At 45.1% G+C, this 12,338-nt stretch overlaps 2 protein-coding genes across 2 annotated transcripts in view; one reads left to right on the plus strand and one right to left on the minus strand.

Annotated features, from left to right (window-relative positions):
- Positions 1-8,926, minus strand: part of NOC2L (NOC2 like nucleolar associated transcriptional repressor) — a 221,289-nt gene extending 212,363 nt beyond the window's left edge. The window contains exons 1-2 of the mRNA XM_073603046.1: positions 8,785-8,926; positions 2,934-3,095 (exon numbers count right to left, since the gene is read on the minus strand). Coding sequence (XP_073459147.1) covers positions 2,934-3,095; positions 8,785-8,804 — 182 coding nt within the window. The 5' untranslated portion in view covers positions 8,805-8,926. The remainder of the gene's footprint in view (positions 1-2,933; positions 3,096-8,784) is intronic.
- A 178-nt stretch (positions 8,927-9,104) lies between these two features.
- The window catches only part of KLHL17 (kelch like family member 17), a gene marked incomplete in the record, with an annotated part of 112,462 nt that continues 109,228 nt past the window's right edge, over positions 9,105-12,338 (plus strand). The window contains 2 exon segments of the mRNA XM_073603048.1: positions 9,105-9,156; positions 11,157-11,352. Of these exon segments, the coding sequence (XP_073459149.1) occupies positions 11,251-11,352 (102 nt within the window).

Raw genomic sequence — 12,338 nt, forward strand, 5'->3', positions numbered from 1 at the left:
CCTGGTTCTCTCCCTCCTCATTTGCTGAGACAGCAGAGATAGCCATTGGCTCCCTCTACTGTCAATCACAGCCAGTGAGCCAACAAGGAGAGAGCGGAGGCAGGGGCAAGCCATGCTCCGTGTATTAGAATTCCCGTTGGGTTTATAATGTCCATGTACCCACTGGGGAGATTCACCCTCTTAATTTTTCCTGGTGATGACTGGCAGAAAGGGAGAAAAATAAAAATAAATTTTGAGTCGTCCCAGAACAGGACTAAATAGGAAATCTACCAATGGGGTTTCCTGTTGTTATGAAACCTAAGAGGAGATTGCCATCAATGTAGATTTCCTCTCACTTTCTGTTGTGCCTATGGGACAGTAAAAAGAGGGAAATCTCTTGAATGAGACACAAATGAAGAAAAAAAATGACAGTTATAAAGGAACTTCACTCAGCTCTGGGAAAATTAAAAGTCAGCAGCTACAAGTACTGTAGTTGCCAACCATTAAGAAACACATTCTTATGAGCCCATTACGTCCAGTGTCACCTTCCTTGCACCCGATTGTCCGCAATGCTTCCACACCACCATCTTGCATTCAGGAGCTGGCTGTCATATCCTGATCACTCACAGCTAGTTTCCTACAGGCATGTGCGAGATCACAGCTACAGGAAGACTGGTCCTGTGGCCTACTGAGATGTGTGACGTATATCCCAGGAGGCTGCGGATGGGCCAAGGGTACTTTATCCTCGCCTAGGCAAGAAATTAAGAGGTGGGATTGATTCCCACCCCCTAAATAAATGATTTTTTGTAACAGACTGGGGAGATGGGAGGAGGCAGTGTTATTTTAGAGGTGATGGTCTGTTTTAAAGCGGAACTCCAGGTTTGATTTAATTCCTTCACTAATACATGTGCCCACTGGGAGCAGTGTATAAACTGTATGTAGCATCGGCAACATACAGTATTCAGTGCTGTGTTCCAGCAGCAATACAGGCACTTCCTGTCCCATTCCCTGCCTAAAATTCATTTTTTTTGAATGAATACGAGGCTCTCTCTGATTGGCTGAGATGGAGATGAGGGCAGATGACATTATGATCACCGTCAGAGGAAACCTTGTACTTATTCATAAAATGTTTTCACGTGAAGGTCCTGCCAGTGAGTCTGTAATTTTTCAAATTCTTTAACAGACCAAGCTGATCAGCAAACCTGTTGGTTAACCCCTTGGCGCCGACTGCCTCCCGGCCCTTAAAAGTTTTAAAAGCCGGGAGGCAGTGACAGGCATTCGGTCATGTGAGCGCTAGAATTGGCTGTCACATAACTGGAAAGCTCCCAATCACAAGTTTGCATCAGGTGCTTATCGATTCCCGCTGGCTACTCAGCATGGTAAGTAGCTTACACATAGCGGCATATATGCAGCCACTCGGCATTAAGGCCTACCCACCGAGAGGCCACATATATGCATACTGTCGGTGCCAAGGAGTTAATGTGTTTGAGACAAACTTTTTAACACTGACAGGGGGTGCTTACAACAGTCAGCTTTCATCTTCTATGTAGAACCTCTATCCCAAAAGGAAAAAAAAAAAAAAAAAAAGTTGCTGTACCTGCTGAAAGGGGTTTGCTGGAGATTTGTTAGTCAAGTCAATTTAATCTGCCAGCACATCTAAAGCAGCCCATAGATTATTACATTTTCTTTCCTTCCACCACAAATGGAAGGAAAAAAATTGCTCGATTCCCCCATCAACACATTCAGTGTTGGGAGAATCCCTCCCACAGCACTACTGGGATCCATCAGTGAGGGGCCTTTCCTGCCAGCAAAACACAATGGTCACTGCTGGTGGCTATAGCCGCCGGGAAAGATCACATACAAAACATTCAATAGGCTTGTTGTACTGAAACTTATTGATGGATCGACTTCAGTATAACCAGTCTGCCCATAGATGGATCGAATCTTGGCTGGTCCCTGCTGAACTGGTCAAGTTCGATCCATCTACTGCCGATTTAACACTACCTTCTCACCATACTGACAATTAGAGATGGGCTCAGGCGTGTTTGAATCCTAGTCCCAACCCACCAGAGCAAATTGACCAGGAATCCGTCACTGCAAACCGCCAATCATGAGCAACCTAGTCAGGATGTGTGTATGTGCAGCTACAGGCCGGGAAATGGCTCACTGCCTATGATTGATGGTGTGCAGTGACGGCTTCCTGGCGGTATTGCTCCGGTGGGTTGGGACTAGGGGCTGAACCCGAGCCCAACCCTACTGACAATGCTACTGTCCGAAAGATGTCTCTGTTGCTCCTCCATCCAAAAGTAGACACACCAATAAGAAAGGAAGTTTGTTACTGTCCAGATTGCCTGGTGAAAAGCAAAAAAAAGTATTTAAAAAATAAAACGAATGCAGCCACCACATGGAAGGATTGGTAAGCTGCAATATTTTATTTTTGTTTTCGGATTTAAAAAGCATTCATTTTTCTGGTCACAACTCAACTTTTGTAATATTTTCTTTTCCCCTGTTTGGTTTTCCCCACACACATCCTGCAGCTAAACACATGAATTGGTGTCAGAGAAGGTGATAAGAAGGGTGTGGTGGTACTAGGGGTTTTAGGGTGTAACATGTTCCAGTACCTGCCCCTCTCACCCCATGAACCCCCTCCCCCGTGACAGCGGATGAGGGTTACTCTCCCCCACAGCTGTGTCATTCATTCACAGAGATCTGTGTATGAATAAACTATAAGTCCCGTCTTCCATCATGGCAGACGGGCTTGTAGTTCTCAAACAAGTATGAGTGCGCTAATCAGCACACTTGTAGTCCACTAAGAATTTCTCCTGCTTTCTAACTGAAAGTCCACATAGAGGTAAGGGCAGAAAGCTGGAGAGAGTGTGCAGGAGCCCGATATTGCACCCGCAATGACTTTATAAAGGTCAGGGAACACCCGGAAAAGAAAAAGAAAATCTTACTTTTCTTTAGTTTCAGTTGTTGATGCTTTCTTCTTTTTGACCTTCACTCTTTTCGATTGGACCTCCTCCTCTAATACTTCGGTATTTGTTTCCTCTGTAGAGTCACCTTCAGAATCCAGACCAGTGGTCAGGAATTCATCCAAGTTTAGCTGAGCAAGTTTTCTGGAAGTGGAAAGCCAACCACATTAAGAAAAGAAAATCCATAAAACAGGTACAGTTATATATTTTTTACATGTTACCTGTAAATAGCCAAGATGAACACAAAACTGTGATCATTTTAGTTTAACCTCACCTGCTATAATCACCATTATAAGCAGACCTCTAGGTAATGCCATTTTTAAAACATAGACCTGTTGGTAAATGTCCCACACACTGGATGTTTAAAGCTGAAGTTTAAGGCATTTTTTATATTGTTACACTGGTCCAGCTTGGACCAATATATATATATATATATATATATATATATATATATATATATATATATATATATCACACGTGTAGGCAGCGCTACCCCAGTGATCTGAAATAGCCTCCAGGTCCTGCGCCAAACCGTGCTGCATTGTGAACACGGGAGATCTCTCGCTTGCCACAGGAGTCAGGAGAACACTTTGCAATTCTGACTTAATGCAAAGTGCTCTCTGATTGGATGAGGTGGAGAGGCGGGGCAGTGATGTCACTAGTCACCTTGTCCAATCAGAGAACACTGCATTCATTGAGAAATGTCCTGTGTTCAGTAAGCAGCAGGGTATCCGATTGGCAAAGGACCTGGAAGCTAGCAGCAAATACTGTAGTAGCGGTAACTACTACAGTGATTTCCAGCTTCCAGGAGGGATCCCACAGGTACAGCACGTGCTTACTTACATTGGTTCAAGCTGGACCGATTTAACTATGTAAAAATTGTTATACCTAAACTTCAGCTTTAAAACACTAAAACTGTCATCAGCACAAATAAGATACAGTAGGCCTGATTAACACATTCACTGCAACAGGTGTGACATCATCAGCATAACCAGTGCTAGTAAGGAAATTTAAGGACCCTGGTGCAATTCAACAAAGTTATCACTATCCAGGATTTAGGCAGCTCATTCCTTGGAGTGAGCTACCAACAGACTACAAATGTATTGCAATACATTTGAACTAAATATCCCTCCTCTTCAGAGCAGCGTGCCATGACCGGTGGTTCCCGCGTGGGGGTGGCGTCATCGCAGCTCCGGACAGTCACATACCCGGAAGGAAGACCGGGTATAGATGGATGCCATTGCATCGCTGGAAGGCTTCATTTTGAGGTAATTGTCACATAATGTGCTAGTATGCAATGTATACTAGCATATTATACCTTTGCCTTGCAGGTAAGGCAAAAAAAAAAAAAGTGCAGCGGTTTACAAGCTCTTTAAACATGTATTGAAATATGTGAACTAAATATGCCTGTTTTTCATTTGTTTGCTGATAAGGATGTAGTAGAGGGTCCATCCAGAATTTGTAGGATTAGAACACCTGCTTCTATTACGGTCTGTGCCTCCATTAGGGGGTTTCACCCTCTCTATTTGTCCTGTTTACCGTTATCATTAAAAGTGAAAGTAAACAAAAACCCAAAATTTTGGGTTAACCCAGAAAAGGAATAGAGGGGAAACCTTCCAATGGGAACACTCGCCTATACTTACCTGCTCTGTGCAATGTTTTGCACAGAGCAGCCCCGATCCTCCTCTTCTGGCATCCCCCGTAGGCCCCTCCTCTTCATCAGGTGCCCCCATGTAGGCTCGCTCCTGAGTCCTGCTGCTGCATCTACTGATACAGATAGTGGGACTTGACCCCCCAGTGTCACAGCTTGATTGATGGCAGTGGGCACTGATAGCTCCCACTGCTAGTAACCTGTCCAATTAGGAGAGTGACCCAGGCTGGAGCTGCTGCGCTCATGCATTTCACTGGATCGGACTCAGGTAAGGAAAAGAGGGGGGGTGGTCAGGGGAGCTATAGCACAGAAGGATTTTCACCATAATGCATTAAGGTAAAAAGCCTTATGGCTCAATTTTTTCGCTGGACGCAGCTAAGGCTTTCGACAGTGTCGAGTGGCCTTATCTGTGGAAAACATTACAAAATATGGGATTGGGAGACACCTTTATTCGATGGATACAGCTTTTGTATGCTGCGCCCACGGCCAGAATACGGATTAATGGGGAACTTTCAGAATCCTTTCCTTTGTTTAGAGGCACCAGACAGGGGTGCCCACTGTCGCCCCTGCTGTTTGCCTTGGCCCTGGAACCTCTGGGAGCAAAAATCAGAGGAGACTCTAGAATAGCGGGATTCCAAAGAGGTATGAATAAAGATGTAGTGTCCATGTACGCAGATGATACCCTGCTCTACTTAGGAGACACAAAAGACTCATTAGAAACGGTTATGTCCCTCATCAAGGACTTCGGGGAGTTATCGGGCTTCTCCATTAACTGGGACAAGTCAGTGCTGATGCCGCTTGACCCCCTGAACATTCCATTACCACTAGGTGCAGAGATGATACAACAAGTAGGCTCATTCCGCTATCTAGGGATCCAGGTGACCCCTAACCCAGCCACTTATGTTGAACAGAACCTAACACCCTTATTAACCAAATTCCGCGAAAAAAGCAGGGCCTGGTGTAAACTGCCCCTGTCTGTTGTTGGTAGAATTAACCTTATTAAAATGGTCTGGGCACCACAACTACTTTATATTTTTAACAATTCCCCAGTTTGGATACCAAAAAAATGGTTTGATAAATTAGAGACCCAATTCAGAGAGCTCATATGGAGAAAAAAAATAGCAAGGATAAAATTATCAACGTTACAATACGGCAAAGAGGAGGGAGGACTTGCAGTCCCTCATCCTAGGATGTATTATCTCGCCTCCCAACTACAACAACTAGGAGGATGGGGCCTGCTGGACCCGAAAGACCCGATCCGTAAACTTGTAGTGCTGGAAGACAATAACTATTCAGCACTGACAAATTTGGAGGCGGGATTCTTACACTTAGACCCGGAAGCTCCTACAGTTAAATTATTAAACTCACTTTGGGCCTATGTCAAAAAACTAATGGGCATCACGGGCTTTCTGTCCAGCACGCCTCTCTGGCGAAATAGACAACTGAAAGAAATACAAAAACTAAAAGACTTCAAGGGTTGGGAGGACGCAGGCATCAAATATATCTCACAGTTATACCAGGGCAACACTCTCAAATCATTTCAACAGATCCACACAGAGTTTGGAATCCCACATAATAATTTTTATAAATACCTCCAATTGCGACATGCCTTACAAACCCAGAATAGAAATGCTAGAATCCAACCGACAGAACATCCGATTATACAGGATGTATTTATGGATGAAGTTAAAAAGGGCATGATATCTAGATGTTATAATACACTTATAGCACGAATACAAGACCCCTCTAGATTACCATCCAGACAGCGGTGGGAGGAAGATATAGGAGCAATAGATGGAGACACCTGGGAGATATGCCTTATGAATGCCCCCTTGGTGTCACTTTCTGCATCACAGAAACTTTCACATCTTTACCTTCTACATAGGGCGTACAGAACCCCTCTTCAACTCTATAAGTGGGGAATTAGAGATTCACCCCTGTGCCCAAAATGTGAACGGGATCATGGAAATCTACTCCACATGATCTGGAAATGCCCCAAGCTATTCAGATATTGGAAGGAAGTACTGGACACGATTTCAGAAGTATATATGGTATCTCTTGAGAGAACTCCGGTGGTCTGTATACTGGGGGGAATAGACGAAGAGTTTGCACCTCCACCTACACGTATAGCGCTTCTTCGTTTACTATACATAGCAAAGAAATTAATTGCCCAGTGGTGGATTACCCCGCGAGTTCCCACCAGGGGGCAATGGATAGACAGCGTGAATAGGATCCTAATAAGAGAAAAAATAACCTACCAACGTAGAAAGGCTCCACAAAAATTCCTCTCCATATGGCAGGCGTGGTTGGACGTTCCTGGTTTGGCCCCGCATCAACTAGTTAGGGATAGGTTACTCTTGGGTTGATGTAGACTTGACTACTGTATAGTAACTATGCGCATGCAAGGTAACGTGAAATTTAAAAAAAAAAAAAAAAAGACAGCCCTTGGGGAATATGAAACAGTATGTATGATGAGGTACTGCATGGCAAGGCTTTACTCTGTTTTGTTTCTATCCCTTTTTTTCTGTTTTTCCCTTCTTTTTTATTTCCTTACTTTAAAGATGAATATAATATTGAACTAAACATAACGAATCAAGTTAAGGTTGTCGGAATTATAATACAGTAAGAGTTGATTCTGATATTGCTGTTGAATGAACAACAGGTTCACTATTTTTATACTCTAATATGATTGGAAATCATTAAGCGCTCAGCATATAAGGGTACTATTATTATAGCTGGTATTTGCTTAAATCTGTACCTTGTATGGAGTCATACTCCCTGCGAAATATATTGTGTGTTAGACCTATTATAATTAAAAGACATAAGTAAGACAGGTGATGCTCCTGGTAGCGTGTCATTGGAACGGTCTGCAATAATCTAAGGTGGTTGGTGACTGCTCCTGTGGCATGCTTTATGGGAATCCCGAAATTTGTACATGCCATATACGAGTATCTGTATGCTACCTGTATTTGTTTCTTTATGCAAAATAAAAACCTTTCTGACTAAAAAAAAAAAAAAAGCCTTATGGCTATACAATGTTGGTGCAAACAGTACACATATATGTGGCCTCTTAGTGGGTGGGCCTTAACGCTGAGCAGCTGCATATATGTGGCCCTGTGTAAACTACTTCCCATGCTGAGAGCGTGCTCCCAGCTTGGTAGCCTGCAGGGATCGGTAAGCTTCAGATGCATATTTAAGATTGGGAGCTTTCTGACCACGAATCACAGTGGTCATGTGACCTGAAATGTTTGGCGCCAAGGTGTTAAAGAATGAGACACACACACACACGTCAGACATTGCCTCTGTCACGTCACATTCGGCTACCCATCACATTTTGCTACCCGCTGGAGTGCGCATGTGCGACAACGCCATATGCGTTCCAGCACTGTTGTAAGACCACTTTGCCACAGGGCCGCTCACCACGCTTCGGGCACGGCCTCACTTCACTCGGCATAATTATAATCTGACTCTATGTCTACTTGGATGGCAGGGCTTGAACCTGGACTCAGGGGTGTGGCCACAAAATTCTGTGCAAGCGCATATTGCCACAGTGTTAGAACGCATATGGTGGCATCGCGCATGCGCAGTCCAGTGGGTAGCCAAACGTGATGGGTCGCCATATGTGACGCTACACCTCTGCCAAAAACATTGCTCCTGGCAGGAAAGGCTTCAAGGAGAGATGGCAGAGAGACCTGTGTGCAGGAGGCCTTCATGTTCGGGCCAGTAGAATATGTGTAGAATGTGTGTGGAATATGTGTGTGTAGTATGTGAATGTAGAATGTGTGTGTGTGTAGTATGTGAGTGTGTATGTAGAATGTGTGAACGCACATATACGCGTGCAATGCTGCTTTCAGCGCGTTTTTTACGCCACATTTTCCTGCCATGCCTTGTGGTGGTCTGAGGGACTCTCTCAGACCCCCTGTGTGCATGAGGCCATATAGTGTGACTGGGCCCTGAGGTGAAGCATTGACCTGCTTCTTATATAATCCAGGCCTGGGAGTGTTGAGGAGGTTTGTGACTTCCAGGGACAATATTGAGTATTTGCCGTACCTGTCCCTGGAGTACAACTCTCTATGTACTCCCCCAGCACAGGAGAGCCGGGCCTGTCTGCTCTCTCAGCTCTGTGTATGCCATGCTTCTCCCTCTCCCCCCTTCTCATCCCTGTCTATTGCCGACTCTCACCTCTTCCCGGAGGCCGCCATGCTTTCCTCTTCAACAACGTGCTCTGCGATTCCGGCTCCCCCACAATGCACCGCGCCGCTCGGCCCGGCTCGCTCCTTGTTTCTAGGACTCGGGATGGTGCGCGGGCGGGCGGATTTCCAACACCCTGCTACGAGTTCAGTGCAAACTTGGTGCCGCAGTCACAATTACATCATACTCTTCATTTCTTGAGAACAGTAAAAAAATATACACTGACTATGACTAAGGTAAAGAAATGAATATTCCCCTATAGAGAAAATCTGAAGCGGTCGGGCGTAGAAAGGTTATGCAATGTTTATGTTGTGGCTGCTGGGTGGAAGGATTGTGCCGGTGTCTTGTCATCTGGTGCCGCCGGTATGTGGTGAGGAGAGCTCTGTACTGTACATCTTACACTACTTACTGTACACACTGCATGATGAGGAGAGCTCTACACAACTTACTGTACACACTGCATGATGAGAGCTGTGCACATCCTACACAATTTATTGTATACTACTTATTGTACACATCCTACACAACTTACTGTACACACTGCACGATGAGGAGAGCTCTGCACATCCTACACAGCTTACTGTACACACTGCATGATGAGGAGGGCTCTACACAGCTTACTGTACACACTGCATGAGGAGAGATCTACACAGCTTACTGTACACACTGCATGATGAGGAGAGCTCTGCACATCCTACACAGCTTACTGTACACACTGCATGATGAGGAGAGCTCTGCACATCCTACACAGCTTACTGTACACACTGCATGATGAGGAGAGCTCTGCACATCCTACACAACTTACTGTACACACTGCATGATGAGGAGAGCTCTTCATATCCTACACAGCTTACTGTACACACTGCATGATAAGGAGAGCTGTACACATCCTACACAGCTTACTGTACACACTGCATGATGAGGAGAGCTCTGCACATCCTACACAGCTTACTGTACACACTGCATGATGAGAAGGGCTCTACACAGCTTACTGTACACACTGCATGAGGAGAGCTCTACACATCCTACACAGCTTACTGTACACACTGCACGATGAGGAGGGCTCTACACAGCTTACTGTACACACTGCATGAGGAGAGCTGTACACACTGCATGAGGAGAGCTCCACACATCCTACACAGCTTACTGTACACACTGCATGAGGAGAGCTCTACACAGCTTACTGTACACACTGCATGATGAGAAGGGCTCTACACAGCTTACTGTACACACTGCATGAGGAGAGCTCTACACATCCTACACAGCTTACTGTACACACTGCATGATGAGGAGGGCTCTACACAGCTTACTGTACACACTGCATGAGGAGAGCTCTACACATCCTACACAGCTTACTGTACACACTGCATGATGAGGAGGGCTCTACACAGCTTACTGTACACACTGCATGAGGAGAGATCTACACAGCTTACTGTACACACTGCATGATGAGGAGAGCTCTGCACATCCTACACAGCTTACACACGCTGCATGATGAGGAGAGCTCTACACAACTTACTGTACACTGCATGATGAGGAGAGCTCTGCACATCCTACACAACTTACTGTACACACTGCATGATGAGGAGAGCTCTTCATATCCTACACAGCTTACTGTACACACTGCATGATAAGGAGAGCTGTACACATCCTACACAGCTTACTGTACACACTGCATGATAAGGAGAGCTGTACACATCCTACACAGCTTACTGTACACACTGCATGATGAGGAGAGCTCTGCACATCCTACACAGCTTACTGTACACACTGCATGATGAGAAGGGCTCTACGCAGCTTACTGTACACACTGCATGAGGAGAGCTCTACACATCCTACACAGCTTACTGTACACACTGCACGATGAGGAGGGCTCTACACAGCTTACTGTGCACACTGCATAAGGAGAGCTCTACACAGCTTACTGTACACACTGCATGAGGAGAGCTCTACACAGCTTACTGTACACACTGCATGATGAGGAGAGCTCTGCACATCCTACACAGCTTACTGTACACACTGCATGATGAGGAGAGCTCTACACAACTTACTGTACACACTGCATGATGAGGAGAGCTCTGCACATCCTACAAAACTTACTGTACACACTGCATGATGAGGAGAGCTCTTCACATCCTACACAGCTTACTGTACACACTGCATGATGAGGAGAGCTGTACACATCCTACACAACTTACTGTACACACTGCATGATGATATTAATGAGGAGTGAGGGGCTGTAGACAGAGTTCACATTAGTTCATGGCTGCTGTGTGCTGAGAGGACTTGTTACTTTCTGCCTGTGATTGGGGGGTGTTGCTTTCTTTGTACATAATGGTTCTGCTTCCTCTGATTGTTTGCAGGCTGCCTGTAGAGCTGTGATCATGGTGTGGCCCGCAGACCTCCTCCTGCACAGAGGCTGCCAAGTGTCCTAATATAGTTTCTGGGTGGTGATCCATGGACTGGAGATCATGTTCTGTACACACCGGAGTTCTTGTCTGTGTCCAGCCATTCAAGAGCGCCTTCATGAACTTGCTGTGGTGGCCCAGTGCTGAGAGGGTGAGTGCCAATGACAGATTATACTTTATTTTACCTCTAATGGTGAGAAAATAAAGTGTAACCAAATGTAAAAATGTAAAACTTTTTTTTTTTTACTTTTGGATAGAGTAAGGAAGGGTTATAACGCGGGTCAGTTTTATTTTTCCCATCTGTGTCCCACAGGAGAGGATGCCCTTGACTTTCTATCCCATAGTCAAAACAGAAAGTGAGAGCAAATCCCTCCAAAGTGAGGGAATCCCAGGGTGTCACCTGAACTAGTGTCCCTATTGGAAGATTTCTCCTCTATTACTGTTTTGGTGTCAACCTGAGATTTAGGATTTTCTTTTACTTTTAGGCTTGGTTCACATTGGTGCAATGCGAGAACCCTGCAAATCCACTGCGGGTTCCCGCATTGCATTTGACTCACAGGCAGTTCACACTGCCTTATGCGAACTGCTGGGAGTGTCAATACAAAGTTAATGCCACCCCCAAATCGGTTCACAGATCACAGTGTGAATTATCGGTTCAGGCAGGAATCGGATCGAATGGGTGTGGACACCCATGCAATCTGATTCTGGTGCAGACCAAAAAAAGGGTCTTGCATGACCTTGGTCCGAATGCGATGCAAATTCACATCGCACAGACATTGCATGTGATTTGCACAGCCGTGCGGTGCGAATCACATGCAACGTCGCACAGCGCAGCAGTATGAACCCAGCTTGAATGATAATGGTAAACAGAACAAACATAGTCAGTCTGGTTAAAAAAAGACACAAGTCTATATAGTTCAACCAATAAAAGGGAAAAAAAATCATACAATCCTATACCACAGTTGATTCAGAAGAAGACAAAAAACCCCCAGCAAAGCTTGATCCAATTTGCTCCAGCAGGAGTAAAAAATCCTTCCTGATCCCCCAAGAGGCAATCGGATATTCCCTGGATCAACTTTACCTATAAATGTTAGTACCCAGTTATATTATGTAAGTTAGGAAAGAATCCAGTCCTTC

This window comes from Aquarana catesbeiana, linkage group LG10 (assembly GCF_042186555.1).
Source record: "Aquarana catesbeiana isolate 2022-GZ linkage group LG10, ASM4218655v1, whole genome shotgun sequence".
Classification (NCBI taxonomy): domain Eukaryota; kingdom Metazoa; phylum Chordata; class Amphibia; order Anura; family Ranidae; genus Aquarana; species Aquarana catesbeiana.